Source organism: Watersipora subatra, chromosome 2 (genome assembly GCF_963576615.1).
Source record: "Watersipora subatra chromosome 2, tzWatSuba1.1, whole genome shotgun sequence".
Classification (NCBI taxonomy): Eukaryota; Metazoa; Bryozoa; class Gymnolaemata; order Cheilostomatida; family Watersiporidae; genus Watersipora; species Watersipora subatra.
The window spans coordinates 60,749,739-60,773,777 of record NC_088709.1 but is presented as its reverse complement, the minus strand read 5'-3'; the positions used below and the strand labels follow the sequence as shown (position 1 = coordinate 60,773,777).

General features: G+C 35.5%; 1 protein-coding gene across 1 annotated transcript in view; it reads right to left on the bottom strand.

The window, feature by feature from the left end:
* Positions 1 to 6,124: 6,124 nt before the first annotated feature.
* The window catches only part of LOC137388405 (uncharacterized), a 243,550-nt gene continuing 225,635 nt past the window's right edge, over positions 6,125 to 24,039 (bottom strand). Inside the window, exons 2-8 of the mRNA XM_068074888.1 lie at positions 22,847 to 23,014; positions 16,395 to 16,551; positions 16,111 to 16,297; positions 15,228 to 15,424; positions 7,749 to 7,919; positions 7,052 to 7,160; positions 6,125 to 6,843 (exon numbers count right to left, since the gene is read on the bottom strand). Of these exons, the coding sequence (XP_067930989.1) occupies positions 6,125 to 6,843; positions 7,052 to 7,160; positions 7,749 to 7,919; positions 15,228 to 15,424; positions 16,111 to 16,297; positions 16,395 to 16,551; positions 22,847 to 22,998 (1,692 nt within the window). The 5' untranslated portion in view covers positions 22,999 to 23,014. The remainder of the gene's footprint in view (positions 6,844 to 7,051; positions 7,161 to 7,748; positions 7,920 to 15,227; positions 15,425 to 16,110; positions 16,298 to 16,394; positions 16,552 to 22,846; positions 23,015 to 24,039) is intronic.

The window sequence follows — 24,039 nt, the reverse complement described above, 5'->3', positions numbered from 1 at the left end:
TGTGGTGCATCTTCAGTCTCCCCATTCATGCACGACACCCAAATGTCCAGCATCTGAAGGTCCATGTCGAGAATGGCTAGATAGTGTATTTCACTGAAGCAAATCTTTGGCAATAACTTCTTTTCAGCAACAGCCTTTTTTCAAGCTTGGTACTGTTGATGATTTTCTACTGCCAATTGCCAGCCTATTACACCTTTGATGCATCCACAAAATGCTGGACGAAACGAGTTCAAGGAGCTGCAGTGCATGATCATCTTGGCATATATCAAACTGATGCCCTAGCACGGGTATACAATGTTAACCCAAACAATCATGAATGTTTCTTTCTTTGAATCATGCTGCATCACGTGGCTGGCTCAGTGTAATTTCAGCATTTAAGAACTGCTGAAGGTCATGTCTGTGCCACCTTCCATGAAGCATGCAGGTGTTTGGGGCTATTGGAAGATGATGCACAGTGGAGGGAGGCCTTGGAAGAAGCTGCAACTGTATGGTCACCTGCCCAACTGTGCAAGTTGTTTGCAATTATGTTGAGCACTTGCCAGATTTCTGACCCTCTTCAACTGTGGCAAGAGAGTAAGGAACATTTGGCTGAAGACATCATGTTTCATGAGCGACACCTGCTTCAGGATCAACAACTGCAGTTCACAGATAGAATGTTCAATATTGCTCTTATATTTATCGAGGACCAAGTGCTCGAGGTCACAAACAACAACCTCTCAGTTTATGGACTTCCCAGGCCTCTTAAAGTAGAGCAACCTGTTGTTTGCAGGGAAATATTATGCGAAACAGCATATGACTGTGAAGAGCCCCATTGCCATGGTGAAACCAATAAACTGCTGCTGCTGGACGAGCAACGAGCTGCATATACCACCGTTTTGGAGAAAATTTAGCAAAGCAGTGGTGGTATGGCGTTTTTTTTCACGCACCAGGTGAGACCGGCAAAACCTTCAACACTAATCTTATATTGGGAAAGTACGAGAGTCTGGAAAAATTGCTTTAGCTGTAGCTTTATCTTGCATTTTCAGCTGCACTTACTCCCTGGTGGCTGCACTGCGTATTCAGCACTGAAACTACCTCTTATTTTGGCCAGAACTGAGAATCCTGAGCAATATCAAAAAGAACAGCGGAACTGCCCAACTTCTGCAACGATGCATTCTTATTGTGTGGGATGAGTGCACAACGTCGCACAAGCTCACATTTGAAGCTCTAAACCTTACACTAAAGGACTTGCATGAAAATAATAAACTTTTCCGTGGGGTAACTCTTTTACTTTCTAAAGATTTCCGCCAAACATTGCCTGTCATACAAAAAGGCACACCCGCTGATGAGATAAATGCATGTATCAAATCATCATTTTTGTGACCGTCTGTTGTGCAGCTGCATTTGACACAAAACATGCGTGCCGCTATTCTTGGCGACGAAACAAGCGCACATTTTGCTGCTTGACTGCTGCGAATTGGTGAGTGGCATTTGCCAGTCAGTGCTGAGGATGGTTTGGTGTCACTTGATGGCTACGGCACTTTTGTGAATTTAACTGAGGAACTCTAGGAAAAAAGTTTACCCTAATCTGCGACAGAAATTCCAAAATGTTGATTGGTTATCTGAGCAAGCTATTCTTTGCTCCCGGAATAATGCAGCTGCTTCCATAAACCCACAGATTTTAGCCCAACTACCCGGCTATTCAAAAACCTTCACTTCTGTTGATACATCGTTGACTGATGACGCTGCTGTAGACTATCCTGTGAATTCTTAAACTCACTGGACTTGCCCAGACTTCCTGATCATAAATTGCAGCTAAAGATAGGAACACAAATCATGCTTTTTCGCAAACTCAATCCTCCAAAGTTGTGTAATGGCACTCGACTAATTGTTACGCAAATTTTTTCTCACGTAATTCAGGCCAAAATCATTTCAGCATATGGTAGAAGAGAATCTGTTTTTATTCCAAGGATACCAGTTATTCCAACAGATCTACTATTTGAATTTAAAAGGATTTAGTTCCCCATCAGAGTCTGCTTTGCTATGACCATCAACAAGTCGTAAGGTCAGTCCCTCAAAGTAGCTGGTATCGACTTACTGTCTCCTTTTTTAGCCATGGCCAGCTGTATGTTGCCTGCTGACGAGTAGGCACAAGCCAAAAACTCTTTGTTCATACACCCGACACAAAAAACAAAAAATGTTGCCTTCCGCAAGTGTTGCGTTGATTAACATTGTGTTATTGTTATGTCATGCTTGCATTAAATTACCATTATGTTATTATTGTGTCGTGCTATGTTCTTCATGTACTGCTATACCTACATATTATCCACATGCAGCATTTTTCAGCATTTTTTTCATTATATATATTTGTTCATGCATTTGTTTTCCTTATTGTGTCTGATAAAAAGGCTATCATGTTGGTGTTATGTTTTATTACTGTAAGGTGCTAATGCTGTATCTGCCTTGACATCATAATGTCTGTGCTGTTATGCATGTAAATTTTACTGACAATAAATTTTATTAACACAACCACATTACTGCAGCACTGTTTGTATATACCATGTAAAACAAAGGCTATAGACAAATAACTGGTGAGCCATGATTAGTGTTAGAAGTCTTCACTCAATGTACATGTAGAACTGTAGAAGACATGTATGGTGCATGTAGATGTCTTCATTCAATAAATGCTGGTGATAGCTCAGCAGTGCACTGGCAAAATATTTTGTAGAATTTCTCAAAACATGCAAAATTTTTCAATACTGCCAGCTTGAACAACTTCAGTTTGCCTAGCAATGTCAATCTCATTATCAGTTATCTTTACAAAACTAGGACAACTGCCATTTTGGTGGTTTGAGAATGATGCATTGTAGACTAGCTGTAAAACACTTTGCAGATTTCCATTGTTCTCCCCAAAATGATTGACATGTATGACTGTATATGTGTATGCAGTCTGATCAGCTCAACAATTTTAGTAGACTGCATATTTGGAGTTGTTTTACAGTATGAAAGACAATTCTTAATAAACCACTTGCCGTACACAAGTCTGTTCCCGTTGACAGGTAATGCAGCTAGTAACTTATAATCAGTAATAAAAGCACACAATGGATTCCTTATTTTTAAATCAACCACCACAATATTTTTGTAGGCTTTCATGCTTTTTAACGTAATATCATTGATTCAATTGGCCTAATAATAACTACTAACTTGACTACCTTAAGGCTTGACCTAAACTAAACTAGAACTATAATTTTACGCTAACATACTTTTGAGGTAGAGGTTCATTTGTCTGTTGTGACAACATGCAGGTTTGCCACAACAATGGCAAACATTTAGAGTGTGACTATAACTCCGTTACACCTGGCTACTTTAATTGAGAGAAATGAGACCGGAAAGATTTCGACGCTGTGGTAACAAGAGCTGTAGGGGCTTGTTTTAGCACGTGCTAGCCAATCTTGCTTTTGAATAAAATAGTAAGAAAATCAGGCAGGAATTTGATTAAGTAGGCTCACCATCTCCTAAGTTACCAAATAAGGAAAAGACAAAGTTATCTTCAACTAAAATTTAACATAGGAACTATTTTATAAGTCAAATATGAATTTTATAAGCAACCCACCTTCACAAAGTTTTGCAGTTTGGTCTCTATCGATACTGATGTTTTACCAGGTTTCAGTGAAGCCATTTAGCAAGAGTGTGTTTTAAGGTAATCTCGGTGTGTGAATTGTTTTTTCATTCACTAGAGTGCTTAGTTTCTGAACGTTTCCCACACACACACACTCACACATATGCATACCAACATACACTAAATGCGTATGCACACACAGCGACACCTACAGTAACACCTACAGCAATACACACCGACGAACACGCACACCAACACACACATGCACGCACGCACACACACACGCACACCAACAAACACGCACACCAACACACACACACACCGACAAACACACACCGACAAACATGCACACACGCACATCAACACACACGCACGCACACATATACACACACACACATAGTACACACACGTACGTACGCACACACACACACACATTACACATACGCACACACACACACACACAGGCACCCAAGCACACCAACATCAATATTACTACTAAAAGAAAATTATTATCTACCCTTGCTCATGAGCTACATGTCAGCATTTTCACTGCAACTCAATGCTGGACTAGGCAACCGACTAGACTCAACTCCAGAGTGCTGAAAATCTGGACAGTCACTTGAGGAAAAGTGTATGGAGAGTAAATTATTTTCGACATGCAATTTTATGGTAATGGAAACTGTATTACACCAAATACATATTCAGAAAAATTTATATTCGTGAAATTTTGCCCAATAGGATTTCAAGTACTATTATTATTGGTAATTTATTGAGTTTAACTATAAAATATTTGCCATTCTGCGCCGAATTATATTAAAACCACAAAAATTCGAACTCCTAACAAAAAATATCTCAGTTAAAAACAACTAAAGTCAGCTTCTTATAAAGGGCTAATAATGAGCATGTATCTCCAAAGTATAGCAGTATAAGTACATATGTTATTCTTTCCTGTTCAAGGTAAGCCAAAATAAATACGTACACAAACTTATAACTTATTTGGGAATAAAGCAAAACATATGGAACAGAAAACTAAATAGCATAGTTCAAAGAAACTAACAACAAATTAGAATCAAGAAATAATGTCATTTGTTACTTACAAATTTAAATCGCTGAGTCATAATTGAACATAGTAAGATATAATCCATAGCAAACAAACTTTGACTGCCACAACCATCTTGTGAAAATTTGAGTTCTAGAACCCCTTTTAATGTACCAAAATTAATATACCAGTATATTATCATACTAATACACATTGTTTATATAACTTAGAAAGTTATGGTAATACACCGCTATTTTATCTTATCATCATATATAGGATATTGAAGGCACATAACACATATGATTGTGTGAGAGAAAGTCAATTGTTAAAGAGATGCACTCAGAGCAAAAAATAATTTGTAAATACAGAAAACTCTCTCCATTATGTTTAATAATTGCTCATTTTATAAGCTCAGTGCGTAATAATTGTCACTTCCACAATAACTGATAGTATAGTACTTTCTTCTCATCACACCTCGGTATTATCAGAGTGTCTCCGGATATACACATGTCATAAACTCTTGAATCACTCCTCTCTTCTGAGTCATTGAGTGTCCCTAGATGCTTGCCTATAAAGAAATCTAGAGCTTATGTATTAATACTTTCATCAAATTAATTCTCACATTTAAATAGAAAAATCTATAAAATAAAAATCTGCAAAATATGAAAGTGATGTGAATACTTTTCTTTTTTGAAAACGTTTCAAATTTATTTTATTAGTTTTAATACATAAAACTTATTTGAGTTTATCATCAGACCCTTTCACTAATTTGTCAGAAATGTTCAAATTTTTCTTCAGTTTTTGGTATTAAATAGTATTATACTAGTACTTCTAGCAAATAATATCCAAACAGCTGAATAGTAAAATGTAAAAGTGGGACAATTTTTTGGTAGCCTGCTAGTATTAATCATTAATGTAGTGATGCAAGTTAATGCATTTTTACATGTTATTTCACATATATTTTCTCAGTTTTTGTTCATATTATTTCTTTTAGCACTTCATCATTACTATAGTTTTATCTATAGTCATATTCATTATCTAACTGCTATCACAATGTAATACTGTTATAGCCTACCCTTAAGTTATCACTACAAACATAATGTCCAGACATGGCATATCCTTCACCTTCTCCTTCATCCCAATTTATTCTAAAAAAGTCTACCATCTACCTGAACTCTATAGTTTACTAATTAACTACCGGGTGCAAAAGGTAGAAACCAATTACAGATTATCTATGAAATTAGCCAATCAGGGTATACGGTGCTATAGTTTTTCCTCATGCAGTCAAATCACTTGAAACATAATTCTTCACTAGTTAGCTAATGTAACCATACTGATGGTATAAGCACTGTGGTTTTCAAACTATTATTTCAAAGGGTATAAACATTTGGTGCAAAATGCTCATCAAACCCATAATTGGCATTTACTTCTTAACGCATTCATTTATAATTTATAATATTTTAGTTGTGACAAAAATAATTAATTACTCAAATACAACAATTACCAGTATCAGCGTGTAGTATATGTATCCCTGTATATACTGAGCGCAGAGGTGTTACTAGTATGTACTCTCCTTTATAGCAGGCTACTCCACCAGGCTTATCTACTTCTGTACAAGTCCACACTGTCTCTCCTGTTTTTATATTCACCCTAAACACTCTTGATGTTGCAGAAGATGATACAATTACAGAATTGTGGTCAGGAGCACAGAGTGCCATTGTTCTCCATTCACTGTCTTGTAAACAAGGAATCTGTTTGATAATCCGACCATCTAGTGAATAGACTGTCAGACATTTGTTAGACCTATCAGGGACTATTACTTTATCTCCAGTTACAATTAACTTGTTGACATCACTAATAGTATCAGAGTGATGCCAGCTTGTGATTAGTTTACCATTCATCTCAGTTACTATAACTTTAAATGGATAAACTAGAATAAATAGTTTCTCATTATAGAAACACAGTCCATTTATGTTGTTTCCCTCTAGTGATGAGAGTGAAGTTACCAAGTTGTCTGACTCATCTATTCTACATAGAGTTGATCCAGGTCCACCAGCATATGTGAATTTGTCTCGATGAGCCACTGTGAAGTATGCTGAAGACACAGGCACCATTTTCTTGAATTTGAGCAATGTTGGAGGAGTGAGAATGTTAGTAGATATTGCGGCAGCATCAACTATCTGTAACTCTGGTTCCTGCACTTTAACTGAAAGCAACAAACAAAAGAATAGACAAACGATAATTAGTATGCTATCATTTCGGTACAACTTAAACTTAAGATTTAACAAGTTTGACTGACATATTGAACTGGATTTTCCAAGGTTTTTTTGACGTTTTCTACTAAAACTATTGAATAAGCTTTAATGTTCTTTCTGATCTACCACATGAGGAATAGATTAATATACAAGACATACTCTGAGAGAAGAGTGTCTTCTGATTGGTCAATGTCAAGGAAGGTAGATCTTCAGCAATAAATCTCCTGATCTCATTATATGTTGCTGTGAAGCTGTCTACTATATCAACCTGTTGAATAACTTGTAGATTGTGATTCTCGAATGTGTGAAGTAATAACTATATTACTATGAGCTGCTAAACCAGCTCATCAAATTGAAGCCGTGTTTGTTTGATAAATTTACCAAAATTTTAATGCATTCACAAGGGCTAACTGAAAGCACTGACTCAGTAAAAAGTATTGAAACTTCACAGTGCTATAACCACTGGGTAGAAACATTGTTAGTGTTTCAATTATCTTCTGGAAATAATGAGCTAGAGCTAAACTTTATATAGACTCAAACCACTCTTATGATCCTGCAACCCGTAACATAGAAAACATTTATGTTTAATATAAAGTTACTGCCAATAAAGTATCACAATTTGTTTAACACTGAGCTGGCTGGAGACAAGTCTCGCAAGCTTAGACATCCTCCAAAACTTTATTTTTAATGTTTTTTTATTTAATTGTTAGTTAATGTATTTTCAATTGCATGCATTATTGGTATCTCATCCAAGGTTGCCATACAGTTAGGATTCTGAGCAATTCAAATGAGACACAAAATTGTTTAGAAACAAATACACACTTTATGAAAGACTAAAATAAATACATGTACTTACCTGATGTGACTCCTTCAACTTAGCATCTTGTAGCAGAAGTAGAGTGTTCATCTCTGTCATCCTAACTCCTATATCTCTCTCTATGAATTCTACAAGCTGTTCTTTTGAGGTCCTCCTGTTGTCTACCAGCTCCCTCTCTAGTTCATCGTACATTCTACGCAGCTCTGATAACTATAAAAATTTAGCGATCACGAGTTGAAGAGAATAGTGCATACATTACATCCGTGCTGTGATGTTGAAGTAGAATATATATGTTGTGTAAGTAGTTGATATAGTGTGTCTTAAACAATGATATCATTCTGAGATAATTTCACCTTTGAGTTAGCAAGTCTTAAATGTATGTACAAACCATAGATATAGTAAACCCTAGATATGCGAATAATCAAAACAAGTGAGGCCTATAATTAGCTTGATGCAACGTCATGGTGATGTGCAAAGCGAATCAGCTGATCTATTAACTCCTATTGACTTAGCACTAAAAACTGCTCAATTGTTCCATAGTTTATGCATCTGAGACTGCATATTTTATGGAAAATATGTAAAACTTATATACAGTAATACTTCAACTTACGAGTGCCCTAACGTATGAGAAACTTGAGATACGAGCCAGCTTTCAAACAAGTTTAAGCACCAACATACGAGCCATGTTTGAGATACAAACACATGAGTCAGTTGCCAAGTATGTCGGAGGTGTTTTATGAAAACAGCATCACTCTGTATTTTTCAACTGCTCAGATTATACTTTTGTACCATGTTTTTTGTGCGCGATTTTCAGTGCTGAATTATGTGAATTAAAAGTACCGTGCGTAGACCGAAAGTTTGCCAGTTAAACGATAGATAATGCAAAGAAAAAGTGAATGATAACAATTGATATTAACTCTTTGGGGACGAATCACGTGAAAGCCCGTCAACCGGGCAATGTCTCAGAGGCCGAATCATGTGAAAGCTCGTTAGAAATCAGTCTACGATAGACCTTTTTTAAAATATTTTATTTTTTAAGAAAATAGCGTTTAAAAATAAAATTAATTATTTCATCAATTTCAGTAGGTTTTGTAGTAATGTTTTGAGACTGAAAAGTAATCCCTAATACGCATGTGCAAGAAGAACACGTTGCAAAAAATTGCTCTTCCTTTTTGGAAAGCTAGTCAACATGGACGGACGCGATTGTTCCAGCTCAGCCAAAAAAGTACGTTTAGATGAAGACATCAACTGGTTCGAAAGTGAGGAAGAGGATATCAGGTCAGAAGGAAGTGGGGAAGACAATGCATGTGAAATAGAAGATCAACAGAGTGAATCTGATAGCGAAAATGAGAGTGAAACGGCCGGCGATGAAACAGGGAGTATTTACGGCTTTCAAAGAGGAGCTGACTTAAAACCCAAAGATTTGCATTTTGATGAAAGCTTGGCAGGAGTAAAAAGTCAAATTCCTGGACAGATAAGTATTCTTGATTATTTAAAACTTTTTATCACATCGGCCATCATGAATGTAATAGTTAACGAAACAAATAGATATGGCCTTCAAAAACATCGCGATGCCTGGGAGCCTGTCGATGACAAAGATATTTGGCGAGTTTTTGGTTTAGTTGTGCTCATGGGTATTGTTAAAAAGCCTACTCTAAAATCTTACTGGTCTACCCGTCCCCATTTATCTACGTCAATATTTGGGAAAATAATTTCAAGAGACAGGTTTTTAACGATTTTAAACTGTTTACATTTCACTGACAACTCGGAAAACCCTGCTGGCAATAAATTGTTCAAGCTAGGCAATGTGTTATCCATGATATGTGAGCGGTTATCTTCTGTTTTACTGCCAGGTAAATTTATATCTTTAGATGAAAGCTTGCTGGCTTGGAAAGGACGGCTTAGCTTCAAACAGTATATTCCATCTAAAAGATCCAGATTTGGAATTAAGATATTTGCTCTCTGCGATGCTGTCTCTGGCTACGTGCACAAGCTGTCTGTGTACATAGGTGATGAGCGTGAGCAAGCTGAAGGTACCGGCAGAGGAGTCACCCATAATATAGTAATGAAATTAATGAATGGTTTGCTGAATACAGGTCGTTGCTTATATATGGACAATTATTATAATTCGCCAGAGTTAGCTGCTGAACTTATAAAAAATAACACTCATGTTTGCGGAACTCTGCGTCCAAACAGAAAAGGTGTTCCTAAAGATTTAAAATTATGTAATGGAAAAACTATTAAAAAAGGTGAAACAACGAGTTTTTCTAATGGTGATAGTATGATTGGCTGTTGGAGAGATAAAAAATTTATTTGTTTAATTTCAACTATGCATAAAAACTTGGAAGTCGTAGATACAGGCAAAGTAAATTATAAAGGGGGTAAAATTTCAAACCAGCTGCTATTTTGGATTACAACAAATACATGGGAGGAGTTGACAAATCAGATCAAAACTTGCATTATTATAACGCTGCGCGTAAAACCATGAATTGGTACAAAAAATTATTTTTTCACTTATTGGATATTTGTGTGTATAATGCAGTCATAGTTTATAGAGTACATAGCGGCTGTAAAATAACTGACCTAGAGTTTCGAAATAAATTAATTGAACAGATATTTGAATACACTGGATCTTGCCGCAAATACACTAGTTCCTGTGCTTCAACTTCTTCCCCTCATCGACTAGTGCTAAATAGTCCAGGAAAAAATAGAAAACCAAAATATAGAGTTTGTAAGTGCTGCTCAAGGCGAAATGATGACGGCACCCACAAACGAAGCGAAACTAAGTTTAGATGCCTAGCATGTGGAGTATCTTTGTGCAAGTCATGTTTTATTCCTTACCATGCTAGATAAATTTCTTTACAAATTGTAATTTATTTAGTTTTGGCAACTGTTTCATTACTTTGTATTTTTAGCTTTTGTACATACATTTGCTGAAATGTCATCTAGTCTATTGTATTTGTTCTGCATTGCATTGATATGTTGTATTTGTTCTGCATTGCTTTGATATGTTGTATTTGTTGTCCATTGCCCTTTTCAGGGCAGCCAACTAATCAAGAGAGTTCAGTTCACATGTTCTGCAATGTAGCAGATTGCTTTCTCCGTGATTTGCTGTGCTTGTTCATAATAAATGTTGCTTCTTGTCTGTTGCTGCTTCACCAAATGTGTGAATACAGGCCCACCACTCCATTCTTCTTGTACACAAACAGTTAATCTTTGCTGCAGCGCATATGAGTCTGTGCAATGAGTTGATATGCAAAATTGATACATATATAGCTTCAAGAAATACATAATAATAAATTGAATGCAAAAAATCATAACTGCAAACATATAGATCTCAAGATGCTAAGTTTTCACAAGCTGTCTGGAGGAAACAATCTCAGTCTGTATAGAAAACTATCTCAGCTTTCAGATGCATATTCATTTGCAGCTTTATGCCAAATTGCACGAGAGTTATAGCAAGGTTTGAGCTGCCTTGTCGGGCGACTGTTGCACGGTTATCGACATGGCGTCATGAGCATTTTGAAGGTCTTCACCCGCAATGCACCGAAGCTCCTAATTCTACTTTTAATGCACTTAAACAAATTTTTTTTTGCTAACTCTTGCAAACATATGACACTGTGCAGATGCTTATTATAAATCATTTTCACAGAGTTATTGCTTTTAAAAATGTATTTGTTATCGATATTTTATGGAAAAAGAAGTGAAAAATTGGACAAATTAATAATTTGTCAAAAATAATCACAGACTATTTCCAGGAAATTATTGGCTGCCTGTTGAGAAATTTCTAAGCTGTCCAATGCATATTAATTTATAGCTCTATGTCAATTTGTATGCAAGTTATTGCGATTTTTAGGCGGCCATGTCAGGCCTTCAATTTTTGCTTGTCTTACAGGTCGCGCACTGAGAATTTCGAGGGGTGCTCCCGTAATGTATCGGAGCTCGTAACTTAACTTTCAAAGCCCTTAGACAACCAATTTTTTTGCAAACTGTTGTGAACCTATGAATCCTTGCAAGTAGTATTTGTACAACATTGTCGATTATCCGTATCGATTTGGAAAATGCAATGGAAGTTGGCACATGAAAATAAAAAAATCATCTCTTCAACAAATGGACACGTTTGCTGGAAAGCATTTGCAAGCTAATTGCATGCAAAAACAATGAGCTTGTAGAATAATTTCTCAGCTTTCTCATGCATGTTGATTTATGCCACTACCACGGTTGTGATGTAAGTTACTGCAGTTTTTATGCAGTCATGTCGAAGGGTCAAATCGCCCTAGTAATTGCCCCCGTCCGCTGGTACTTTCCAAGCCGTAAGCCGATCGTCGCTAAAGGGTTAAACGGAAAACTATTGAAAAATATGCAAAATATGTATGCGTGATCGAGCTAGCTCAGCAATATGACAGAAATACATCCACAATTATCAAACACAAGGATTATATTCAATGCATTTAGTTTGCAAAAGGACTAACCATAGTTTCTAAACGATGCAGCGGTCTTCATGACCGCTGATAGAGAGACTGCTCAGGCTTTAGATAAAAGACAAACAATTGGCCGGTGACGGCGTAACTGAAACGATGCTACGTAAAAAGGCCGATGCTATCTATCAAGACTATAAAAAATAGACATTCGGACAAGTTGGCTAGTGGTCATGCATTAATCCTTGGTGATGACAACTGTGTTCGTCCTGATTGCAACATGTTGAAAGGGCGACAAAGGCAAACGTTCTTAGATAGGTTTCTCTTAAACGGCCGGCTGGTCGTGAGAGCGAAACAAAATTAGCTAACCAGCGAAAAACTTAAAACTATGAACGCCGAAGAAATTTTCATTACGTTAAGTTAAAGATTAAAGTTTGCTTTTAGGTTTGCTTTTAAGTTTGTCTTTTAAGACTTGGATAAAATCTAAATTTATCAAAGTCAGCTGTTGTAATGAAGGATAACTTATCTCTCCCTCTCTGGCAAATGCTAGCGTTAGCTGCTATTGTATTTATTTAATTTTACATTTTAATTAATCACATTTCCTTGCATTATTTTTCATTTGTTGCTTTTTGAAAGCATTTGGTAAGTTAGGACAATAACCAACATGTTCTTTCTGTTACAATATATTGTTTTGAGTGTTTCATTTGCATTTTTAGAGTATGGAAACCAATCAATATATATTTAATTGTTCTATATATAAATAAATTGCACCAACATGCAAGTAAATTGACATACAAGCTCATTCTCTGAACGCATTCAGCTTGTAAGTCGAAGTATGACTGTAATGACTTTGGATGAGAAAGGCAAAAATCTCACACACATGGTAATGAATAATACCAATGATTTAGGAGCTTCTATATCATTGATAATGCAAAGAGTGACCATATAAAAATTAAACTAATAACAAACTAATGAGTCAAATGAGATTTAGAAGCAGTTACGCTGGACCACTGTATTAAATACCCATTAGACATGACTGAAAATGACTAGACGAGATAGTTTTTGTCTAAGGTTGGTTGAACTAGATTCCTGCTTTGAAGCGGCATAGTGTATTCTGATTTTAGTATAGCGATTTACTATAGTTTTGAGTAGACTGTTGGCATGCACTGTACATGTAAAACCTTGATTGAGGTTATGTAATAAGACATATATGTCATTGTCTGTGATGTTACTTGTTTAAAAGCTCTCTGTGTGATACCATAGCTCTCCATGTGTGAACGTAGGCACTTTTCTGCAGCAATACATATTCGGCCTATCAATCTGGTCACCAATCCTCCTCTGTTTTTAACTGAGATTAGGGTTATGTCATCACTATTTCCAGTTCCCACTACTTCTACATCGATCAAGGACTTGATACACTCATCACATTTGAGTTAAAAAACAATCCTCATCACCGAACTCCTCATCTTCACCTTCCTTAGCTTTTGTCTCTTCTTTCTTTTTCTTTCTAGCCAGAGAATGTAGCAAGAGTTGGCCAGTCTTTTCAGCCCTGCTCACATCCAGATCAATACAGGTAACATTGGGATGTGGTGTCATGTCTGCTTTTATGAACCATGCTCGAATTGCAGATCTAAAGCACTGCACATCCGGGTTATTGTTATAGCCACCTTTAGATCGTATTGTGGAAAACAGAATCTCAAAGTGATCCTGGTTGATCTTAAAGGTTAGGAAGTAGTTGATGTAAGGGTAGTTGCTGAAAAGATATTGACCAATGCCATGTACAGATTTAGCTGCTGACTCAAAACCAATGACGAAATGATGATGATTTTCCTATTATTTTCCACTAGCAGCTTTCAGCTTGGTGTCTTTAATCGGCATAGATAGCTTATGATGTTGAGAACTTCTTGTTTTGAGTTGAAGTTCTGTCTTGTTATGAGCAATTCAGGATATACCTGGGGTGTTGTGGTCTCTTCTGATGACATTTCACTAAGAATTTGGTCTTATTACGTTTATGACTTAAAAACTAGCATGCCAAGCGTGCTTCCACTACTAAACTTATTGCTCAATTGAAGGCTTCGATGCTGTGATGCACATTACTACGACGTAACGTCGTGAAAACAACAGCCAATTATAGGCCTCACTTTTGCTCCATTGTAGTGATAGCTATTCGCTAATCTAGGGTTTACTATATCTATGGTACAAGCAGATATCCTTAGGGTTGTTACCTCCTTAAAATTAAAACAGCTTAAAAAACAACAGCTCTTCTTTTAATGAGTCTTTACAAAAAAATAAATTGATTGCTAAAATTATTAGCCAGTCAACCCAAAAATGCCAAATAGCATAGTTTAGATAAATAATTATTTTTACTTTGAAAACACAGAAAATGTTGTTTACCCCAAATACCTAACATAAATGATAAGGAAATTGTAAATTGTCGATAAAAACACTGACTCATCATAACTTGAAATGGAATGTTGAAATGGTTGGTTAATTAGCAACCCAAATGAGACATCTTTAAATATGGCTGGTGAAAATATTTGCTTATCTCTGAACCGTTGCTCTGAGTGCGTTTAGTAAACAAAATCTCGGGTGAATATATCATTATAGCGTAACATACACATTATTCTGTACAAATTTATAATTTTCACCTTAATAATATAATATATCTATGAATTACCACTACCAAATTAATTCCAAACAAGTCCGTCATTACTATCATGAGACTAATTGGAATTTCAACAATTTTAATAGTAGGGGAAAATTACTATTCATGTAATGCTTTACCAAATAGCTGCTAATTAAAAAACTTCAAATGTAAACAAGCACAAATGCAAAGCCCTTAAAAGAGCAAGTTTTAAACATTTCAAGTTTTACATCATATGCAAACTGTAATCCCTATACTTGTGGGATATGCCTATATATTAAGTATGTATATTGTAAACATTACATTTAAATAATATACATATTATTGTAAACATTTCTATATATAATACATATACATATCCCAAGAGTCACTCATGATGAGAAAAAAATTCAACACTCTTTTGTAAATTACTTTATATTTGTTTTGTGAATACTCATAATATATGAAAATTACTACCTGTTTATCTCTAGTTTTGTGTAATTGATCAACAAGTTCCTTGGTTTTTGATTCATAGTCTGTGAGTATTTTGATACTGCACTTGAGAAGAGTGGATAACTTTTCTTCCTTAACCCAAGCCTCAGCCTTTACTTTATCAATTTTATATTTAAGCAACTTCACCAATGTATTAAGGTTGATGGTGGTGTGTGCAGAACCTATAAAAGATAAGATTGTAATAGCAGAATCATTGAATATGAAAACTTTGGGGTTACCATTACTTTGTAAATATCTCAACATCTCAAAAAACGTAATCAAAGATTTAGTAAAAACAAACATTCTTTTAAACAAATTACTGATCAACCAAGTATCAAGATAAGAATATATAAGGTGATATTTCAAAGTCATTGATTACTCTAAGTATTCTTTATCTACTTGCAACATTCAATTTAATGAAAAGTTTATTAGTAGCCATGAGAAACTGCTGCAGGACTATCACGCAGGAGTTTGTTAATAATCATGTGAGCTAATTCAGTGATAATGTATCAATAGTATCTTTTCATAGAGTGATTCACTGACGACTGCAGCAGCCCATAGCATTATTGGATACAAGTAATACCTTTTCATAGTGTGATTTTTTATTGAAGTAATTCATGGAGTTATTTAATTTCACTCACACTCAGCCAAATGTGATTCACTATTAATTAGAAAGCCCTTAAGTTTTTTTGTGGTAAGAAGTGGCGCTGATTAAAACGTAGTCACTGTTAATCGCACGAATTTAAAATAATACACAAACCTTTGCACTATTAGCAATAATGAATAAAAAATAGAAAAATCAGTGCCTTGTTGCCTTCCAATAAATGTTTATTAACATTGATATGAAAACTCATGATATAGTACTTACCATCAACACATCCCTTTGTACCATCCATGCATGTCACACACAGTACTTGATAGCAAGTTGAACACCCCATTGTGATCGATTTATCATTATGTGTAGCACATCTGTGTTCTTGCAAAGTTTTGGCCTTGTTCTGATACTCCTTAACATCAAGGACATCTCTGTGCAGAGGGAGGAACTGACCATGTGACTGAAAGAAAGAATAAGAACAAAGAGTATAAGAATACCTAGTTAAACAGCAAGAGTTAGGTGAGTAGAGTCCAGCTTTGAATAATGCTGAAACTTACCTCTAAGTGTTTAGTACACATCTTCCTACTACAGCTGGTACAGTAGCTCACTGCTAGCTCTTCTGTCTTATTGTCTACACAAGTGTCACATAATTGTAAGTTGCCTTCTCCTTTCATTGAAGATGGTAACCTTGTTAACGTCACATCAAATACAGCTCTGAAAGTTGTGATGTAACCATGACAAACCATAGCTACAACTATTTTTCCTAAATAAAAAGAAAACCGAGGACTAAAATCATGTGCTTTTAGTAATTTTATTGTGTTAAAGATTACCTTATACCAAATTATCGATTTTATATGAAAATATTGATATTGTTCCTTTATTTGCAGTTTTTTTTTTCTGTTTGTTCCAAGGGTAGCATAGAGAACGAAATAGTAGAATGAAAAAACTTGATCACGGTTAATGTGATCAGATTTGAGTGGAAGGGAGGTTATGACAACTATAGTTGCACTTCGGCAAACACACTGACAAAAAGAGATTATTAGAGACAGGTATTGCCACAACTTCAGCGATATAGCTGATTTTGATAACAAGAGAGATAGGCAGCAGCGCAGCTGATGACATTATTTCAACACATATCTGTCTTCTAATTGTTTAACCAGGACCATATATTGTCAATTCATAAAACATCCTAGCAGTCATATTGCCTCAAACAATTAAAAAACAACCACACATGATCAGAGAACATGCATACATTTTGATGAAACTTACTAAAATAGTATGCAAGTTTATCTTTAAAAACAAATACACAGAAAAATTATGAAATTTATAAAGGTCCAGAGTTTTCTTTATTTTTGCGAAGATGGACTCAAAGGTGAGTGTTTGAAGAGAGAGGAAGAGAAAAGGGAAAGAGAGGGATATGAGAACGAGATGAAAGGGAAAGATGAGAGAGATGAAGGAAAGAAGGGAGAGAAAATTGAGAGAGAAAGGAAAGAGTGAGGAGTGAGAGAAAAAGAGACGCAAGTTAAGAGAATCAGTGAAGAGATAGAGGAGTAAGAAAAGATAAAAGGAGAAAGAGGAGAGAAAAAAAGAAAACAACAAAAAGGCGTACAAGAGAAAAGATGAGAAAACTAGAGAAGAATGAGTGCCTTTATCTAGAAAATTTGTCTATTTCATTTTTAGAACTTTTCATTTTTTACAATAAAATGAACTTTGATTGACAATTGATACATATGAAGCAATATGAACAAATTACAAATTTTCTGTTTTTATTGAAATTTAGTAATGTTCCAAGCACTTTCACAAGTGTTCAAAAACACTGATGGAAGAGCAAAGATGAATTGACGTTTATAAGGCTTTAAAAACAACTCAGTTCATTTCAATTCTTATCAAAAAATTAGCAAGCCAATTCCCAATTCTTTTGCACCATGCATTGCATGGAAATCGATTCAATTCACAACTCATCACAGAACACCACAACTCAATTCTCAATTCGTTAGCTATCCTAATTTTAGTGACTCAGTTCAACTCTATTTTCCCAAATAAACGAAATCAATTCTCTATCGATTCTTACTAGAAAATTGACTTATGGCAAAATGCCGACAATAACAATAATGACAATAACTCAAAATCACCAATTTAGCTATGAGCATTGCCTCAGTCTCTTGACTGTTTGTATGACAAATATCAACTATTTCTCTCCAGATTTCATTGTTTTTAGACGGAATTAAGTCATGCCTACCACTTTTGCTGGTATACAGTCGTTACTCTTAAAATCATTTAAAAAATAGAGAAAGCATAATATTATTATGCTTTATTAGTTATCTTGAGGTGTTGATTGATGTTCAAAAAAAAGAATCAAGGAGACTGACTCACTAGAAGCTGAGATATAGCCAGCCAAACACAGGTCTATCTAATAAAGAATCAGAGGAAAACCCTACGAAAATCCCGAAAACTGTGACATATGAAATCGACTTAATGTTCATGTGCCGGAGTTACACACCCTTACCGCCGTTACGTATAATGATTGTTTTGGCTACGAGATGTGAAACGATTCTCACGACAGTAGATAATTTACAGACTAGCTCTGGTTTCTCAGGAAAATCTAGCAAACATTGTGTGGTAAAGGCATTTGCCCGCAACCCCTCGCCATGATTTTTCAAAACAGAAGAGCAGATTTTGACTATTGTGCTTCAAATTTTACCTCGATTTCCACGAATATGCTCCGGAAGATCCTCTGTTCAACGAACGGCGCGTGTATAGTCTATATGCGACATCCGCGATCGCAGTTTGTTTAGAATAAGGAATGGGAACGTGAATTTTTGTTCATTCATCATTTTTTACTGTGTATCTACTGCTATGGCGCCTTACAGACAGTGCCTCGCGTTGCCGTGTTGTACAACTCGGCCTGGGTTTTTGATGAACTCGAGTTGTGTTACGCAAAACTAACACAGGTTCGTAAAGAAAGCAAAGTGAGTAATTGGGGTGTCTCATTTACAGAACATTTACAGAAATTTAATACCCTAGGACACTTATGTATTCGCGGCATCTAACTTTCGCATTTTCGCGGCAACAGCCTCTCGCGAAAATTTCATGAGCGAAACTAAACTATCATAACGAACGAGCGAAAACGCGAAAATAAATGGCTTTCTTCATTGATATTCACAATAAAATCGTCATATTAGAAATGCAGGCAATTTTCGTGTGTGGTTGGCTCATTGGGCAAGTTTTGCTAAGCTCATTATAGCTCATACACCGACTGAGCAGCTTGGCAAAACAAATTAAGATAATAAGATTTTTTTGGAAAAGCCTAGACAAATGAAGAAGATGATTTTAGTTTAGTCATTGAATTTGTAACTGATGAGGATGACAGTCTGGTAGGGAAAGTCATAAAATTGAATAATAATTATTGTGGTGATGAATTTTATTACCAACCAAAAGCAATAACAACCCGGGGCCATGGCCACCGTGGCACCGCGTGCTATAAATACTTGAATTCTAATATTGGTACATCAGTCACTGCCACAGGGACCTTGACGTCATTGATAGTCCAAGAGATAAACTGCAGCAAGCATCAAATTGCATTATTGATCTCGCCTACACATTTCTACCTGCGGTTCACAAAATACAAACTACCGTACTTTTCGGACGATTAGCTGCTACTTTTTTCTGACGATTTGAGCCATGCGGCTTATATGTAGGCCTACAAAGGTGCGGTTAATCACTGTGGCTTATTCTGTGGCTTTTTCTTTCACCACTAGGGTGCACTCACGGGAATATCCAATTAGTGCACTTCTAGCCGTGAAAGAAAATACGAAACAGTGCCTCGCGGTACTGTCCCGTTAGGCACTAAGTTTAAAAGCGTCATATAATACGAAACTGTGCCGTTCTGCACTGTTCCGTTTTAATTGGCAAAGTTGCTGCCACGTTAAAAAGCACAGTTTTTAGTTCTGCGACCTATAGTAAGGTGCGGCTTATGTATTGTTGTATTATCGTTTTTGGAAAATAAAGCACATGCAGCTTATATAGAGGTGCGGTTTATAGTCCAAACAGTACGGTAGTCCCAAATTGAAAAATGTTTCGTACCAGTGAACTGGACCTGAGGAATCTAATGTTTGTTCCACTGCATTTATTTTCAAATCACTATATTTTCGCACTCATCAGAGCTGCTAAATTAAGTTCCAGCGAAATTTTACTCTGTATGCTACTCACGAAACTAAATACTAGCGAAATATAAGTGTCCTAGGGTAATAATAATTTAAATATATACACACATTAAATTATATATATATTGGCGATAATTGTGCATGTTTATTTTTATAAATATACCGAAACAAAAACAATTGTAGAATGTAAAAAGCAAACTAAAAACAATCTATGTGGGAGCCGGGCAGTTCTTTTTTCAAATGAAAAAAAGAGTAATCTCTCTAGAACCTGACAAGAAACTGAATGAACACAGAAAATGAACATAGAAATTATTTTAACGGCGTTTAATGATGCACCAAAAAAATTCCATATAGCTAGAAAAAATGAAACGATGAGATGAGGTGTTCTCAAGCCGAGCTGTTGAACTCGAGTTGCTGTTGAAAGAACTCGGCTTAGGTTTTGATGAACTCAAGTTGTACAACTTGAGTTGTACAACTCGAGTTATATTTACACAACTCGAGTTTGCAAGTCGAGTTGTACAACTCGAATTACACAACTCGAGTTGTACAACTCGAGTTGCAAACTCGGCTCACTATAATTCGCAATTAGCTTTAGTTTTACAGTACATACACACATAGTTTAATTTCTTTTAGCTAACGGGTGCCTATTGATGTACCATTGTTAATATAACCAGATCTAAGGATATGCTACCGTAATACCAATATATTGCACCTTACTTTTGAAAAGTCACGGTGCGTGTTCACAACTCGAGTTGTGCAACTTGAGTTGTACAACTCGAGTTGTGAACACGCTACGCGAGGCACTGTAAGGTGCCATATACTGCAGCACTCAGATGATTTTCATGATTATCGTCACTATTAACAGACTGTAAGTTCACTACAGCCATAATCTTAAAAAGAATAACTTAACCGTGCTGCTCTTGCTGTAAGAAAAGAAAACGATAACTTTCGATTTGATTTTTCTATTGATCTATTATCTTATCTATGATTATTTTTTATGGTTAATATAATAATCATAATGCATATTATACAAAATAATAATATAACTGCGTATAAAATAAATGATGTAACTAATATAATTTGTAGAAAATTCCAAATGATAACCGAGATTGATGATTGATGTAATTGATTCCATTTATTAGCTAAAAGTTAGTAAAAAAAATTATTGGGTTAGTTCATTGCTATTAGTTAAAAAAATCTGTACAACACTAAATAAGGGTCTGAATAGGGAAGCTAAGTAGGAGAACAACAAAACTGAGCTGAACTAGCAAGATAGCGGAATGTTGCGAAATAATAGATGCGTGTAATTATTTTATGCTAAAAATAATCTGCACGTCAGAGGGACTGGTTCGAAATTCTCAGAGCAATGATTGTTAGGCCCAATTTGATTGTTCTATTCTTCCAGATATTAAACCAATTAAAACGCCGTGATTGTTATAGGAGAACGCATTAGTTGGCTTAATTGACCAATGGCACACAAGTCGATTTCATACGTCATATATTGATGATTACCAAATCGCTTATGTTTTTCGGTAGACCTGTGTTTGGCTGGCTATATCTCAGCTTCTGGTTGGTCAATCTCCTTGATTCTTTTTTAGAACATCAGTCAACAACTCAGGATAAATAATAAAGCATAATAACATTATGCTTTCTCTATTCTTTAAACAATTTTTATTTAAAAAGTATTTTTATTTTTTTTTTGTGAAATTAGAATTTACGTCTTTACGAATTTTTGTAGTTTAGAGAAACCAGATGCAAAAAAACCGCTATCAGTTTGGAAAGTTGCTTTAGGAGAAAATCTTTCGGTCAAACTTGAAGTTTGACCGAAATGCCAGCTTGTGTCATCTAATATAATACTGTAATAAGAATTTCATCAGCAGAAATATTTTTGTGTCGCCGTTTACAGCAAATATTTTGATCCATCCTACACAGAAATAGTAATAATTGAAACCAAGATTTCAAGCTTTGTTTTGTGAGTAACAAAATAACTAATAACCTATCAGGTTGGTTTTCAGAAAAATGATAACTTAACTTTCTGTAATGTGGCGGAGTTTTGGGGTATCTGTTAACACTGTGATTAGTGATCAATGTTTCTGTATAGGCAAAAGGGGCGTCGTATGAACGAAACAAGCGAGCAGATGTAAAGCATAAAAATATGCTTGTTGACAGTGTGCATGCAAACCATAGATCTATACTATATAAGTGCAAATTACATATTGTTGACCGATAAAACCATATGCAATGATTTAGAGTTCTTGTGAAAATGTGTGAGACTAGTAACATAAAATGGCACTGATATCTTTGTTCTGGCGCACATCGAATAACAGATTATGTTCTCAGTATACCCCTGTTTGTGATGGATTTTCTGTCAATGCAGCAATAATAGAAAGGAATGAGGCATTTGGATTCGAGTCGTCTTGCTCATTGAATCATAATTGAACGATAATCGAGACAATCCCTTTATGGTGACATTAAATACACCCATTAACTCAATTTTTGCTGATACAATGCTTTGAGTCAATGCAACTTTACAGTAAGTAAAAGATGCCAGAGAATTGACTCAATATAATTCATTTGTTAGATAAGCCTCATATAACCTTTTATTTTAGTATATAACTTATAATTATAACTTAAGTCAAAGGTAAACATTGGACAACCCGGTGCACTAAAACTAGATCTGACTCGGGCTAAAATATTTCTGATTTTAAAGTGACTTCTAAAATCTCTAAGCAGGAAGTGTAGCCAACCATACTAAATAAAACATACAGTGAAAAGAAATTTATGCATGTCTTCAACTCATTTCATTAAGATGTCCTGAAAAAGGTTTCAAATATCTCATAACTTACTTGCATGTACCACATCTGACGATCCTATTTGCCTCAAAGTCTCCAACTAGACAAGGGTAGCAGTGGACATGATAACAAGGGAGTGACCTTGGATCAATCAGCTGCTCGTCCTTCTCTAAGCAGAATCCACACACTACAGACTCTGAAGCCATATCTACTTCGAGCACCCTGTGGAAACAACCAGAGTCTCTTACTACATATAGGAAAGATTTGCCAACAAATAATTTTGGTAAAATTCACCTAGAGTTAGTCAGATGAAGAGCTAGGATTCTACACAGGGAAAATGGTGTTGGTCTGTTTTATAACTCAACTATATGTATATGCTTTTGATGTTCTAGCTAACCCATTAACAAAAAGTAAATAATACCAGTATGTTTAAATTTCACACAGTGGAAAGAAAACTTCATTTGTCACTACATCATTTAATTAAATTTGTCATGATAATAAACTTATATGTATGCCCTAGAAATGGTCGCACAGTGTTAGGTGAAAACACTTCTTTATAATCTCTGTACAACTTGGTAAGGGAGAACACACATAATCATCTTAGTTTACATGCCTGCAAACCAGAGTCAATAGAGATGCACTAACTGTATGTCACATGCTTGCTGTCCATAGCTATACATTTCACTTAATTTAAGACTACCCTAGCTTACCGTATGTAAATTTAAATTCAAAATACAGGTTTCGAGTTGTCCGTTGTTAAATTTAAAGTCAAAATGCAGGTTCGTTTACCATTTACTTTGACACTGAAACGTTGATGCATGATCGCAAGACTCTTAATAATAACAATTGAAGAAAAGTATAAGCCTTTACCTGGTGCAAAATAAGCTTGCACAAGCTATAAAATCGAAGCCAAATGATTAAAACAAAGCAGAAAATACAGCATAGTGAGCTTTAGCTTCTAGTAAACAAAAAAGTAAACAATTTATAAATATAAGGGTTTATATTTATAAATTGTATAACTTTGGACTTTTATTTATAAAAGTCCAAATTTCAATATATATAGCATATATTGAATTTTTGACTCTCAAGGCTCTCACAGAGTTGTCCCATTTAACATATATCTACTATATAAACGGCAATCGTTGTCTGTCTATCTATCTGTCTGTCCGCTTCATAAAGTACCGTACTTTTCGGACTATTAGCCGCTAATTTTTTCTGATGGTTTGTGAGCCATGCGGCTTATATGA